Source organism: Drosophila bipectinata, chromosome XL (assembly GCF_030179905.1).
Source record: "Drosophila bipectinata strain 14024-0381.07 chromosome XL, DbipHiC1v2, whole genome shotgun sequence".
In the NCBI taxonomy this organism is placed as follows: domain Eukaryota; kingdom Metazoa; phylum Arthropoda; class Insecta; order Diptera; family Drosophilidae; genus Drosophila; species Drosophila bipectinata.
This window is the reverse complement of record NC_091734.1, coordinates 8,872,695-8,888,404: the sequence shown is the minus strand read 5'-3', so window position 1 is coordinate 8,888,404 and position 15,710 is coordinate 8,872,695. Positions and strand designations below refer to the sequence as shown.

General features: G+C 37.5%; 1 protein-coding gene across 1 annotated transcript; it reads right to left on the bottom strand.

Annotated features, from left to right (window-relative positions):
* Window positions 1-232: 232 nt before the first annotated feature.
* On the bottom strand, window positions 233-1,646 carry Or1a (Odorant receptor 1a). Its single transcript, XM_017232553.3, has 3 exons — window positions 1,141-1,646; window positions 449-1,052; window positions 233-361 (listed from the first exon to the last, which is right to left on the bottom strand). Exons 1-3 carry the CDS (start codon window positions 1,644-1,646, stop codon window positions 293-295), a joined length of 1,179 nt encoding a protein of 392 aa, XP_017088042.1. The 3' UTR covers window positions 233-292.
* Window positions 1,647-15,710: the final 14,064 nt, after the last annotated feature.

Below are 15,710 nucleotides of genomic sequence, written 5' to 3'. Positions count from 1 at the left end.
TTAAACCTAAATAAAAACGAAATAAAAACAAGTTAAGGATGGCTTTTATTTTACTAGGGAGGGGTTTTAATCGAGAGGGGAATTAAAAGGCTAGATTAAGAAGTGAAAACCAAACTACTACTTTTTAATAGAAAAGTAAAGCCTTAAGTAAAGAAATATATTAGACAAAATAAACATGTATTTTTATTTAAAAAAAAAATTATATTTTACTTATTTTAGTTTACCAATAATTGTTCATATTTTTCACGACTGTTCAAGACTAGACATTTTTTCAGAAAACCAGCCAAAATTATTAGTTTATCTCATACTTGGCATAGAGAGCATTTAGTAAAGTTGTAAACGAGCCAGCTGTCCTAAAAATCTATAGCAAATATATACAACAAATTTATAAAGTATAAAAAATATATGAAAATTAAGTATTAATTCATGCATTTACAAAAAAACTCACCCAGACCAGAAGAGGCCTTCCCAGTTGAAAGAAATAAGCCCCCAGCTCCGTGTCTTTCTGCGAACGTTGCAATGGAATCAGCAGGAGTCTTCGATGAACTGGTCCTAGCCCTTGCCAGGGCATCACCTGGTACAGCTCCCTGGCGAATCCTTCGGCCTCCAGACGCACCTGCTCGGCGCCAAACAAATAAATACACAACTGAGTGGTCACCACCATTGAAAAGAAGCCAAGAAAGGCGAAATTCTGATTTGTATGCGGCATGATGTATTGGCAGATCACCGAGCAGTACAGGACACAGATCACCAGCACCTCCACGAAAGCTATCTCCTTGAAGCTGGCATTGAAGAATCCTATCAGTTTAAGGAGACGAGCATGCTCCGAGAATAGTTCACTCAAGCCCAGATCGGTTCGCGATGGATCGGATTTTTCGGAAAGTATTTTTAGTTTCTGACCCAGACGGCGGTATTGGGAACTCAATCCCAGGGCACACCACCCGTAGAGTGTGTCCACCGCAGTGGTGGAGCAGCAGAAGAACGTCAGGACGAATACCATAAGGCCACAGTCAAGGGCATAGATGTAGGGCTGTGTGACATCATATGGGAGGCTGGAAAGAGACAACATCGTGATTTTAAGAGGCTTGAAAGGAGTTTCTTTAAAAGGATATACCATTGTTATAGAAACCTAGAACTTACAGCACTCGAAAGGAACTAACAGGAACAAACTCTCCAGTTCTATAAAATCTAAGCAGAGTCATCACTAAAGGCATCACCCAAAAGGACACACTCGTCCCGGCACACATCATAAAATAGACGGCTGCCAGAAGCTGGCCTCTTCGGTTCTGAACGCGCCACTGTTCCAGACCGATGTCCTCCCCTTGAAACGGTGCCTGAATCATCCTGACCAGGCTAACCAGGTCCTGGGACTTAACCAGAAAGATAGCCATCTTGAGAATTGAGGAAATCATTTGCAAGCCGTGCATCAGAGCCTCCGAACACAAAACAATCTGATTGCGATGTTCCACCATAAAGGCGCACACCGTACAGAGTTCAAAGCTGGTGGCCAGGACCATGATGCCGTAGAGGAGAGGAGATCGCAGGACTCGTTTCCCCTGGCCAGGTTGCAGATCCAAGCCCATTCGGGCGAAGGTGACTCGCTGAGTCCACAAATTCCTCAAACACACCTCGATTAGCTTTGACATTTCGAAATCGACTGAAGGCTGGGTATCCTTTTCCCTGAAGAATTTAAAAAACTTTTAATTGGACAGGTTTTTTAAGAAATACAATTTATGGGCCTCTATTTTTTAATTTTTTTGTTAACGCCCCACTGCCAACTTGGCCAAAAGTGAAACGGCCAGCAAATGATTTAATTACCCGCCCCGGGCGTCTATCGGTCTAAACTTGGTCTAAACTTCACACCACACCTGTCCGAGACACTGGCTGGCGGCTCACTGGTATGTCATTGTACGTTTCTGGATGTGGCCAATAATGATACAAATACTTATGAATTTTAATAACCCATTCATTTTCTCATTAGCCACATCACTTTAATTGTCTCTGCTGGGCTGGGATTGTGATTTTATTATCATGTTAATGGCTTGGAAATTGCTGTTCGATGGCTATTTATAATTTTATTATTTAATTAGTCGAGGGTATGAGCTTACTTAAACATTTATTGAACTCTATTAGTTATCATAATTATATTTATTGAGATATTTTAAAGAGGTTTTCATAAAATAGATGGTTTATTTAATAATATTCCATGGCATAATTTTGGAAAATAATTTTGAGAGCTAAGTATAATCAATTGGACGCTATTTATAATTGATTTAATTAGTAAGAAAAATCGTCAATTGAAGTATTTATTATTTCATAATTATTATTTTCTTATATATTTTTAGGAACTTCTAACTGAATAATTTCCAGACCAAGACCAAGTATTCTATGACCCATTGACTTTAATAGTTCTCTTTTCTACCATAAATATTTATATTTTTGTTTAGAAACTATTCAAAAGAAAAAGATTGGAAACTATTAAGAAAAACAATAGAAAAATATTAAAAATCGCAAGACTATCATAAAAATTCCACTTAACTAGGATTTTAATTTTTTTGCTATGCAGACAACCACTGTGCCCCCCATTCATCATGGTTAACGGTAATGCTAGTGGCCAGACTGCTGGTCTTACCACTCCGAAAGCCCCGGCCCAAACGAAAAACCGTCCAAACAGTCATGGTCATTGTCCGCTAGCGGTTCTTGCCGTCGTGGGTTGATTTCTCATTTTTTTTCTATCCATTTAGTGATTTTTCTGCATTGGCTATGCGTTTGTTTATCTAGAAACTGACAATTCCCGAGCTTGACATTCGGAGGCTGGCTTTCAGGCTTTATTTACGGCCTCACCTTAGTTCATATCTCATTTGTTTTTTTTCCCCCTCCTCAGTGCGTGTGGAACTAAATCTGGTCGCTTTGTTTGCTAAGTGTTTTAATTAACTGAGAAAACTAATTAAAAAGTCTTGGGCCCGCCTCCGGCCTGACAGAAATTCAATTAAATGGCAATTGCCGCCCCTTTCTGTATCCGATCGTGGGAAAATCAAATACAAACTACAAATAACCTAAAGATATGTTTATTTGATCAGTCGAACAATAAATTTATTCAAAGCTCAGCTGCAACCTCTTCGTTATTTACATTTTTCAAAAAAAAAACATTACAAAAAATTGACAAACTACAAGTCATTAAACATACTCGATGCTTGCTTGCCGTTTAAATTAGAATGCAATTTTGTGATCAGCAGCTTCTTCAGTTCGAGAATAAAAGAATCATTCATTTGATCGGCCATAAATGCAAAAAACAATCAAGCCCACACTGCGTACTTGATGGCTCTGGCTGTGGCTGTGGCTCTGTATTTTTTCTTCTCAGCGGCATTTAAGCAATTTGCTAATTAATAGGTTGGCCGGCAGCTTTTCAAAACGATCGGATTCGACTTGCAAATGCCTTAATTAATTAATATGCATAAAACACTGCCAATTATAGCCACTCATAATCGCTGTGGGAAAGGTGTGTAAATGATAAATGGTGGCTCTTTGTGAAAGATATAAAATGTATTTATATTTTCATATTTATTTTCCTATAGTCTCTGAGCAGAAAATGTCATTTATGGCCAAGAATCAGAGACTGGCACACCTCCGACATAGTTTTTGGCAGCATTTTAAGGCCATTTGTCAACGCGCCCTGCAAACGAAATAAAAGACAACAAAAATTATAAAATAAAACCAGAAGAGAAAACTTGCATTTGTGGGTAGTTCGAGTCTTAAATGCTCTTTGAGGATATTATTAAGAAAAATGTGTTTAAAAAAGGACCATAAGATTCTCCCTACTGTAAGCTTTAGATAGGAGTATGTTTTTCATACGATTTATTTTAAAAATTAAAAGAGCATCCTTTTGAGCCTAAAATTCCTCAACAAAAATCAGAACCAATCCAGAGCCAGAGCCGCTCGAACACCCACATGGCCCCATAGTCTGTCGGCTTTGGGTTGTCGTCGTGTTGCCAATAAACTTGGGCCACGAAAATTTGTACAAAAATCTCCAGCCAAGCTGCCAGGCACGAGCACTACAAATCTGGCGACAAGTAACCAAAAACACAAAAAATATCAAGAAAATCGAAGTAAAAAAAAGGTTTACACACTTGGTTGGCATCCGTTAGTGGCCTTATTTTTGTTTCGGCGGCAGCGCTGGCTTTTTTTTTTTTTTGGCTATTTGCGTTTCGTGCCGCTGAAATGCTGAAAACTTTATTAATATCCAAATCGTGAGCTTAATTGAAATTTATTGTTAATGAAAACAAAATTATGGCTGAGACCAAAACTACGGCCACTTGACACGAAAGAACCTCGTCTTGGATTTGGTTTACACACTCCTCACTTGCAGAGAGAAAGAGAATCTGAAATTGGTAACGAGTTTCGCCCACAAAAAGTCACGATCTTACTTACCAAAATAAAAAAATGTATATACAAATCTGGCCAAGAAGGGACCCAACCCCGTGGCAGAAATGTTGTCATTAATTTGGCATTTAAGATCTCATTAAGGTGACAGACTGTGACAGCCAGAGTGACAGAATCGGTGGGTGTACACAGTACAGACACATGTTTGCCCAAAGAACTGGCCAATCTATAAAGAAACTTGTGTCTTGAAGATAAAAAAAAAGAGTATGTACTCGAAAACAATTTCAAAATCATGACCAGCTCGAGTTCTTTAAAGCCCTTTTCCGATTCCAGTTCGAGATCGAGTGACTCGCAAGTCAAATATTTACTTTCCGTCCCAAAAAACAAAAATCATCGAAAGCCCAGAGTCATCGATTTTCTTGACGTTCTTTTGACTTTTCTTGTCGGCGGCTTCTGTTTACCAACTTACTGGGTACTTTGGGCCTCTCTACCCAGACTCTAAGGCTCCGAGGCCTTTCACAGTTGCCAACTAATGCAAATAAATTTTTTGAGCAGTCACCTGTCAAGCATGCTGCTCATCCAGTCCCAAGTCCCTCAGACTTGATTTTTTTTGTAGTTTTTTTTTATTTTAAGGTACACATATTTTCTGCCTTGAGGAGACTGGATTTTAAAGCTTAGGAAGCGCGATTGTTGTGTGCGTTCCTCGGAAAGCTGGGTTTTAGGGTGCATTGCATAAATACACTTCAAATAAAAATATGAAGCTATTGAAAAAATATTGAAAACATAACTAGCCCTCTTGGTAAATAAAGAAACTAGGGACTTTGAGTAAGAAGTTCCAGTAAGAAGTAAACAGTTCTTAGAAAGAAAAAAGAAATTTTGTAGACAAGCCCCATTTTTAAGGATCAGCTTCACACATTTTTGCAAATTTTTTTTTTGGTAAGTGTTTTGGTTAAAATGTGCATGTTGTTGTCATTTGTTCGTGGCTACCGAACATTGTTTGCCGTTCTCATTTGGATTTAACATGCTTCCTCTCTCCGGCAAACAGGCAAACTTGCTTTTTGAGCCAAAAAATAAAGAGAAAAAAACAAATAACTTGGCAACTGTCAATGTTAATGCTGGAAACTTGAAAAATTTCAACAACAGCCGCTGATGCACAGCAAACGGGGCAAAAGCAATTGTTGTATTTGTCGTTTTGTAATGATTTTAATGCCAAGCATAAACAATTATTTTCAATTGCAACACATTCTTTTGTTGTTTGTCGGCCGCCATTTGCCATCGTTTGTTTTCTGTTTTCTGATTTTTTTTTTGTGCAATTGGAATTGTAGATTTAAGATGTCGCAGATGTTCAGATGACTCGCAAAGCAAAGCCGAGAAGAAGTATGCCTTCTACGACAGGTCGATGAGTCAGTCAGTCACTCAGTCAGTCAATCAGGCGCTCAGTCCATCCATCAGTCAATCAATCAATCGGATACTCAATCTCTTGGCTGCCAAGTCAGCCTGCACGTGTCGTTGGGTATTCGCTCTGCCAGGCTAGCAAAAAAAAAATTATAATAATACATTTTCATGCCCAAAAAAATTCAAAAAACAAATAGTGAAGATTACGCAAAAGTTTTTCCTGATTTTCCACAGAGGCATCTCCAAAGTGTTAATGCTCATTGTTCAAACAAGCGATCATAATGATTACTCATGTCAATTATTATATAAGACAGATGTCGGCATGCGGCGAAAGCCTCAAAGAGCCAACAACCGACAACAGCAGCAACATCAGCAGCAGCAACAAGCAACCAAAATAACAGAGGCAACCGAACTGCAATTGATTTTGTTGTATAATTTCTACAGCTTTATCTTGTCGGCAGCTGCAGGAAATTTATTGAAGATGCTCCATGCTTTATTGCCATCACTTGGGGAGCGGGAGGGCTGCTGAACTTAACGAGCTGACGAGCTCTGCAACACACAACAGAAAATTTCGCAAAACGAAAGACTTAAGGCACGAACTTGGTTTTATTTTTTTGGCCTGTTTTTTTTCTCCTTCTTCTACTACTTTATTTTTGTGCGTCGTAAAAATTATCATTTTTGATCTAAATTACCAGTGAGCTTTATTTCAATTCATCTCAAGTTGCATTTATCTGGAAACGATTTATGACAGAAAAGTGAAGAATTTATCCTTCGAAGTATTACAAATTTTACTAAATAATAATAACTTTAATTCTGCGATAAGCATTTTATAGCCATTACTATACATGTTAGAAGAATGTAAAGTCCTTTTAAATATAACCCTTTCAAAAGTCGTCTTGTTAATTTTTCTATAAAAGAAAATATTCTTTCCTTACCTATAAGCCTTATCCTTCATAAAAAAAAAACTAAGCTTTATATAACAATCCAATTTCAATTTCAAAAACATTTTCCTTCGTCAGGAAGAAGATTTTTGTTTGGTAACCCAATTGGATTATACAATTGATAAAAAAAGGCCAGAAACCAAAAACCATAAGGGTTGCTTTCATGTCAGGGAAAGCTAGCAGAAAACTGCCAATTTGGCCAGAAAGAAGTTGTTGGCAAGTTGTTAACTGTAGCCTGTAACTTGGTGGATGCTGCTTGGCTGGATGCTGGATGAGAGCAAGAGCGAAAGTGAAATTTTCGTGGCATGCAAATTGCAAAAATACTCAAATACTCCGAAAATGTTGACAATTTCGCAAAAAGAGAGTTTCCCCCTTTTTCGGCACGATTTGTAGTTTTCGGTTTGCCGCTTTCCGCCGAGCAGGAAACATTTTGTAGTCGGGTTTTGTGGGGCTGGCTAGTGCAGCTTGTGTGGCTGGTGAGGCGAGTTGCCCCCAAAATAGTGGCGAGAGCCGCAAACGGCGGCATAACCGACCAGCAACCGGCCATGAAAGAGGAAATCAATGTTGCCACCGTCGAGAAAATGAAAAAGAAAAGAAAAGTCACACGCTTTTACGGGAAAGCGAAACCAATTTCACTTGCCGGCCACTGAAAATGCATTTGCCAGGTTTTAGTTATGAGAGCAACATAGCAACACAGCAACATGGCAACTCAGCAACAACTGCAACAGATGCAACAGCAACTGCCACAATGGCAACAGCAATGGCAACAACAAGAGCAACATAGACAACATAATCATGGCAATTGACAAGATGTGTCACCCCAGACACTGCACTTGAAGAAATCTTAGAACTTTTTATAATTTTTGTATATTTTTTTAATTTTTAAAATTTATAAATAGTTATTTTGTACTAAGGAAGTTATATTCGTTGGATTTCCGATTTTTAAGATTAACTAATAGGTAGCTGGTTATCTGGTAGCCGTTTAGTAATTACTCAAGAAATTGTAAGCTTTAAATCAAATTTAAAATTCGAATTAAAATTAGCAAATTTTTGGCCCTAAGAGAACCCTTGATAGGGATTAGGAAAATGGAGGAGGAGGGAATTGGCTTTATGAATTAATTTCTATGCATTTATTGTTTATTGAAAATAAAAAAAAAAATAAAATTAATTAATTGTTTGGCGTTGATTAAGTGCAACCTATGAGAATCGAGGAGGAGGGCGCTATTTTTTATAATTATTTTTTATCAAAAAAATTTCGAATTTAAATTTTAAATTTTCATTTTTTCCGCAGCTTACGTGCCACATATGAGAATCGAGGAGGAGGGCGCTGTTTTTATTAAATAATTTATACAAATAATATTATGATTTAAGCCGAAAGCAAGATGAATTCATTATTTTTGAGGATTTTTCTTAGTAGTATTATACTTGAAATAAAATTATAAGATGTTATTAGTTTGTTTTAATAAAAAAATCTATCCAATAAGAGTATTATTTTCTGGTAACCAAAAATGCTATTTTTGTTAGTGCACGCGAGAAGTGAAAGAGAAAGAGCTACTAAGAAGAAAGAGTGAAAAGGCGAGAGAAAGAGGGAGCCATGAGGGGGCAGTGGCAAGTGAAATGCGCAACACGAAAAGGAAAGCGAGAAGCGAGAGTAGCAATCGCAATCGCCTCAATTGGATGCAATTCGCTTCGATTGCATTGCGTCAAAGGGGAGAAAAGTGCAAGGTGGGGGGGAGGCAACGGGGGAAGCTGCCACAAAACGAGTTTCCTGTTGGCCAAAAGCGCGTAAAGTACACCCCCCCTCCCAGCCCCCCCGCTATGTTTGTTGGCAATTTTTCACAATTTGCAATTATTGAATTTCTTCGATGACATCAGCGAACGAGAAACGAGAAACGATAACGACGACAACACGTTGTCAGAGTGGATGTTTCTGTTGCTGCTGGTGTTGCAGCTTTGGTTGCAAGTGTTGCTGCTGCTAATGTTGCTGTTGGCTGCTAAAGTTGGTGGTGATGTTGCTGCGATGTCGATGTCGTTGGCTTCCTGTCATTTGATTTCATTTCGCTAATGTGCAATTAATTTGCATTTGCATTATGTGGCAGCCGGCAACGCTAATAGGTAATTAGCTGAACAAACAGGAGATTGCCCCAATCGGTTGCCTCCTGTTGCCACATGCTGCAACAACAGATGGGGGAGATGGGAGGCAGTTGCTTCCTGCCCTGAAAGAACAAAAACAAATCACAGAGACACAAAAAAAATAATCATAAAAACGAACCCACACCGAAAAACAAAACAAAAAAAAATGTTGCATAAATTCGTAAGAGAGCGTGGCCAGCGGGGGGGAGTTGCAAATATATATAATCATTTCAGCGCCTGACGCAAGATGATGTTGCAAGCTGGCAAATGCGGCAAGCGGCAGCAACCAGCGACGAGTGTCATTGACTAATGTTGCATGAAGCGCATAAAGCAGGCAAAGGTAACCACAATAACCAAAAATCCAATCTATGGCCGTCGGGGAAACTTTACAAAAAATCATAAAAAAAAAGAGAAACAAACTAAGAAACCAAAAACCAAAACCGAAACAATAGAACCGAAAATTGCAACTTGCTGCCGTTATTTTTTTTTTTAGTTTTTTTGCCAAAAGCCGCAAGATGCGGATGATCTGATGGGCCTGAGAGCCCAACCCCACACAAAAAAAAAGTTTGTTGAATTTTAATTAATTTTCCTGAGAAATTCAATTGTTGGTAAATCTAAAAAATGATTTATCAAATAAAACCTTAATCTAAGGACTTAATTATAATGTATTCCTTTTTTAAATAATTATTTTATTATTTTGTTTTAATATTTAAAGTCTCCTTCTTTAATATTTCACAGTGCACCATGCCTGTCCCAGCATTGATGGCTTGGCTATAATTTAATGCTATTTGGCAGACATCTTCGAAATGTGAATAGGTTGAAACAGGGTCACCGCACAGAAGGGGGTGCCACGAGGGGCCCCAGGAGCCCAGGGAGTTACGATTAATTTTTTCATGTGCATCTGAAGGTGTGTGTGTGGTGTGTGTGGATGGGTGGGTGGCTGGTTGGTTAGATTGGTTGGGTTTCAGAGTTCCAATGGTAGCCTGACATTTGTCGGCAAACGTGAAAGGGCACACAGACATTTTTCCCAAAAATCCAACAAAAAAAATTAAAACATTCATTGTCTGTCAACTTAAGACATTTAAAAAAAGCAGTTAAAAAAATAAAGCATCTCATGATTTTTAAAATTAATAAAATATATAGAGCAAGCAAGTGCACAAACATTTTAGAGATTCTTTCTTATTCATTTCTACTCTAAAATATGTATATGTATATTTTATGGTATATCATTTTTAGATTTTTGTATCTTTTTAAAGCCATTTTGTAGTGCATTTTAATCTTGCCTCTCCAATCGACGATGTGGCTGCCACTTCGATGCGCCACTCGGCGTGCCAAAATGTTAAATGGGACAAGACAGAGCCGAACTGGCCAAGAAGGAGCAACTGGATAGCCGAAAACTCAAGAGGTGAGAGTCGGCATTAGACGGGAGAGAGGAGGCAGGGGAACCGGCCACTTGCCGCTTGCAACTTGCCACACCGGCAATATTCGTTAAGTTAGAAAAATGTCAATTAAAATATGCTTCCAAAGAATTAAAAAGCAAACAGAAAAATATTTTGTGTGCTAGAAAAGTTTGAGCAATGCTTTTTTTTAGATTTTTAGATTCAAGATTTAATTTAAATATTACATTATATTTTTTAAAGAGCATATCCTTAAGTCGTTGACATATTTTTAGTAAAACCTTTTAATAAATCGTGTAGCCTGGCAAATTGCTTGCCACTTTGCCACAAAAACTTTTGCGCAATTCACGTGCCTTCCACAAAACAAAAAAAAAAATTGACCCTTTTTATGGGTTCACTATTGTTTCTTCTTTTTTTTTTTTAGCTTTATGAACAAACTTTTGGAGGGTTTCTTCTTAAATTTTATTCGACTACCGAGTCTTTGTTCGGCTCAAGGTTTGAAGCCTGGATTCTTTTTCGCCGATCAATGCCATTAAGTCATCGAGATGAACTTTGCAAGTCATAGCCGTATTTTTGCAACAGTTTTGTTGCAGCATCTTGCCTCTTTTTTAATTTGATTTAAATTGATGATCATAATTCAGAGGAATCGCATTGCATTCAGTCCGATCGAGCTGACATTCAGTCAGTCAGCCTGACAGACGACATGAGCCAGCCCACACTGGAGATCTCAGAAATCCGATCATGGAGCTCGGATCTCTGATCACAGATCTTAGATTTCAGATTTGCGATCACAGATCGCATAATAAATGTCCTACGACTGTCAAATGCCAAACAAAATGTCACAGCAAATGGCATCGCCAGGGGAGAATACTAAAACTATATACTATATATAGGATTAAATCCATAAATAGCAATAATATTTCTATGCAGATCCCAAACGACTGACAATTTTTTGTCGCAGAGGCCTGCCATAACCTTGACTTTCAAACGAAATGTCAGCGAACCGTAAACATCGATAGGGGATTTGTTCAAATCAACAATAAAAATAATAAAAACAATAGACAGTAAATAAATAGATGGAAAAAAATAAAGGCATTTGCAGTCAATCAATCGGACATGCCGTACAAATTGTAGATACATTTTAAACGAATCCGAAAATCGATTCGCTTCAATTAGAGGCACGCCACCGATCGATGATCTCAAGGCGAGTTTTTATTGTATTTTATTATTTTAGCCCGATACGCATTTACGATTCTAAGCCAAACCTAAAACCTTAAAATAACCAGGCCCAAATTGAAAGCCAAAACAAACAAATGGCTGAAACAAATTACCAACAATTGCCGTAACAAAAATGTGTTTCCATTACCGTTTAATTGAACTGTTCTGGTATCTCACCGAAAAAAAAATAGATATAAAAACACCCACACTGAGATACTCAGATACTGAGATACTCAGATACTTGAATACTTTAGGCTACTTTTCATTAGAGACCAATGTCCCCAGCGTCGAGTGAGATTGATTGATTGATTGATGGCCGATAAGACATGGCCCAAAGGCCCACTCGAAAAGCCCCCATATAATCGATCCATTGTCCATTGTCCAGTTGGAAAAAGATCTTTTGAGAAAAAAATATACAAAAATTGTACTATAGGAATGAGAGTTCGGCGCACCCAGACCGGCCACAACCGGCAGTTCTTGGCTAAAAACCAAATGCAGATCAATTTCAGCCGATAAGATTAGAGGGCGGCCCATTGAGTCTCAGTCTATGCTTGAGCCTGAGCCTGAAAACTGAACTCAACTGAACTGGTTAAAACAAAAATTATAATCAAAGCAAACGCCCACGCTCTAAGGCCCAGACAGAGACTCTGTAGCTCAGATTCCGTTTCAGATTCGGGCCCAGACTCGGAGGAGCATAAGTTGGCCAAAACGGAGCCAGCAGTAGCTGGGGCCACAAATTCCTCAGTCAAGCTCTCAAACAGTGGTCTTAAATGTTTCATTAATTGTCTAAGAAAATCTTAAAATGTTGGTTAAATTATTAAGACTTAAATTTAGTTCAAAATTGATTTAAAAAGAAAAATAGTGTATGGTTTAGGTATGTGATGATGTGAAGGTATTAAGGCTTACAAATATATTTTTAAGAATAAGTTTGGAAAGAAATAATATTTTATGACTTTATTAGGACTATATATGTATTATAACTATCATTTTTAATTGTAATTATTTTTATTATAAGTTTTAAAGCTTCTTAAATATCCTTTAAAAAAAAACATCAAACAATAAAATCAAAAACTTCCTTTCATAAACAAATAACTTCCTTATTTATTTTACAGTTTGCCACTAATTTGAATGCCCAGTAGTGGCAACTGATCAGTTTCCTTCCTGCGGCGACTGTGAGCTGTCCACACACTTTCCGCCGCCACTGTCCTGTGAGGCATGTGTTGGTGGCAGCTGATTGGTTTCAATTTGTTTCTCATTTAAACAGACTCGCATGTGGCCCGAGACTGCGACTCACTCGACTCGCATTGTACATACAAATAAGGAAGCAATTTGCTTCTCAACATCATTTTTTTTTTTGGTTTTGTTAGTTTTTAGTTTTTATTTTTTATGCCAGACCTCAAGTGAGGAAACAAACCGAGCTGGAACCCAAAAATCTGAACCAAAAACCATGCGCCAGACAAATTATGCGAAACGCCAACGCAACACCACCAGAATAATCTAAAATAAAAAAAAAATAAAATCACAAAAAGGGAAAAACCAAAAAATGAAAATTGAATGACTTGTTGGGCAATAACCCACAAAAAAATTGCAAGAATTTTTTGTTGCCTGTGTCGCAGTTGCCTTAAAACTTGGCCTTTTTTCGGGCTATTATTATGCATGCCAAGAGACACCTTTTGTGATTGAAAGATTGACGACTTTGACTGATTGACTGAACTGGAAATGCATCTGAGTTCAACTCGGCGGAATTTCTGGAATTTTTGAAAAATTTTGAAAAGTTTTGTCAGATTTTCAACAGATTTTTTATTTAGAATAGTAGTACCCTTAAAAGCCAAGATGGAGAAAGTCAATCGAAGAGATATTAGCCGAGTTATGATTAATGAAAGTTAATATATTATATTTGGGTAATACTTTTACCCAGTTTTTATAAATTTTCTTATAATAAGAGCATCTTGACCGCATCTGTCAAGGACAGGTCTGCGAGTCCCGATGCTGCAAAATGGCTTAAATAATTTGCATAACAAGAAAAGCTCGCCGTTCGGCCAGAAACAATTGCAAATCATTGTAAATAGCGATCGAGGTGCGGCTAGATCGAGTCAGACTATCCGTGGAATACTCTAAAAAAATATTTGAAAAATATAGCCAGATAATATATAAAATTCTATATAAAATATACTTGCCATATTTATCATAAAAATTAATAAATAGATGAAGAACTCAAAGTGAAGTTCTTTCTTGAATGCTTTTAAAAAGCTTTTTTATGTTTTGTTTCTTGGATATTTATTATATTTAAAATTTATATAAATAGTTTCTCTATATTTTGCTTACTAAATTGTTGAGGTAATCAAAAATATTGTTTAGGGAATTTAAGGAAACTGTTTCCAGTGCTCTAGATTGCAAGTCAGCTTCTATGACTCACAAGATTAAACAAAAGCCCACTTGCGACAGAGTACCAGTATTTTCTTGAAGTGCAACGCCAATAGCAGGCAGAGCCAGTGGCAGAGGCCGTTTGCCAAGACAGGGGCAACAACAACTACATCTAGCCGCATGTTGCATGTTGCTGCTCTTCATATTTCAGACAGAGCTGCAAGACTGTCGCCATAGCCGTCGTCGTCGTGCTTGCCGCTTATCGAGATTTGTAACAAAATGCTGCTGAATAATTTTCGAAGTTTTTTTTCCATAAACATTTTTTTTAAGCTTCACTTTTATTTTTTTTGCAACAGTAGCTAAAATAGCATTTGTTTGTTGTTTGTCTGGCTTTTGTTTGGATTTCAATGTCTTTGGTGGTATTTTGCGTAAATATTTGCCATTTTATTGCGAGTATCTTTATCGACATGGGACAGTTGGCCCAAAAGCGACTCGGGCTTAAGCCACGAACACGTTTAATTAGCCCATTACGACAGACAGTCGAGACAAAGACAAAGCTCATCTCTCTGGGCCAGCCATCGTTTGGAAACAAAGCCTAATTAACTTCCGTTTTGTTTTTGGCCATAACTGTTGGCCATCTTTGGCTGTAAACTAGGCTGAGAAATATTAACAACGGAAAATCTTCATCTTAATTAAAGGCAACAGTGAATAGTTGTGGAAAACTTTAACGAGGACCTTGTTTTGTTTTTCAAGGGTACTCTTGATTGGTTTAGTTATATTCGGTTTGATGGGATATTTGGCAACTATTTCATATTTTTAGGAGATGTGCTAAAACATATAAATATTTTGTTAATTCTAGTTAAATATTTACCTAAGATATAGATATAAAGCCTCAAAAATGTATTTTCCAATAACTTTGTATAAAATGTACATATATATTTCATGAGACTAGTATAACCAAACAATCTTCTTGATCCTTTACATTCTCGATACTATTACGATACTCTAGATATTTCTGCAAGCCTGTATCAAATCCCATGTTAAAATAATTTTAAATAAATTATAAAATAAGAGAAAAGCTTATTAATTCCATACCCACATGTTACCACTATCTATAAAACAAAATAACATTATGTTAATAAAATACTGCCAATACATTGTCTTGTATAAATTAAAGAAAACACGAAGGAATGTCTTGCCTAACTAAAAAATATTACAGTTGAAATTTCCATAGATCTGCTAGGAAGATTTCCAGAGAATATAGAACCAAACCAGTTGAGTTATGAAAATGCAGATCGATTGGAAAAGAAACCGCTGATTGCCTCCAGTTACCTCCAAGTTATACCCCATAATCAAGTTATTCGTGCGCATGTCAGACATATCTCTCCATCTAAATCAAGTGGCAAACATTTGACATTGTCTGCATCTGATTCCGATTCGGATTCGTATTCGGATTCTAATTCGGTTTAAGAGTCAAGATTCAGAGTAAAGATTCAATTTGATTGCCAGAACAGAACGTTAAGATGCAAGAGAGTCTAAACGAGCGAAGCGGCAACAAATTTGCATTTAGTGTCTGGTATTTGTTATACCCTTGCAGAGGGTATTATAATTTTGTCCAAAAGTGTGCAACGCAGTGAAGGAGACATCTCCGACCCTATAAAGTATATATATTCTTGATCAGGATCACCTCCTGAGTTGATATGAGCATGTCCGTCTGTCCGTCTGTCCGTCTGTCCGTCTGTCCGTCTGTCCGTCTGTCTGTCTGTCTGTCTGTCCGTTTCTACGCGAACTAGTCTCTCAGTTTTGAAGCTATCGTCTTGAAACTTTGCACACACCCTTCTTTTCTTTGCACGCAGTATATAAGTCGGAACGGCCCGGATCG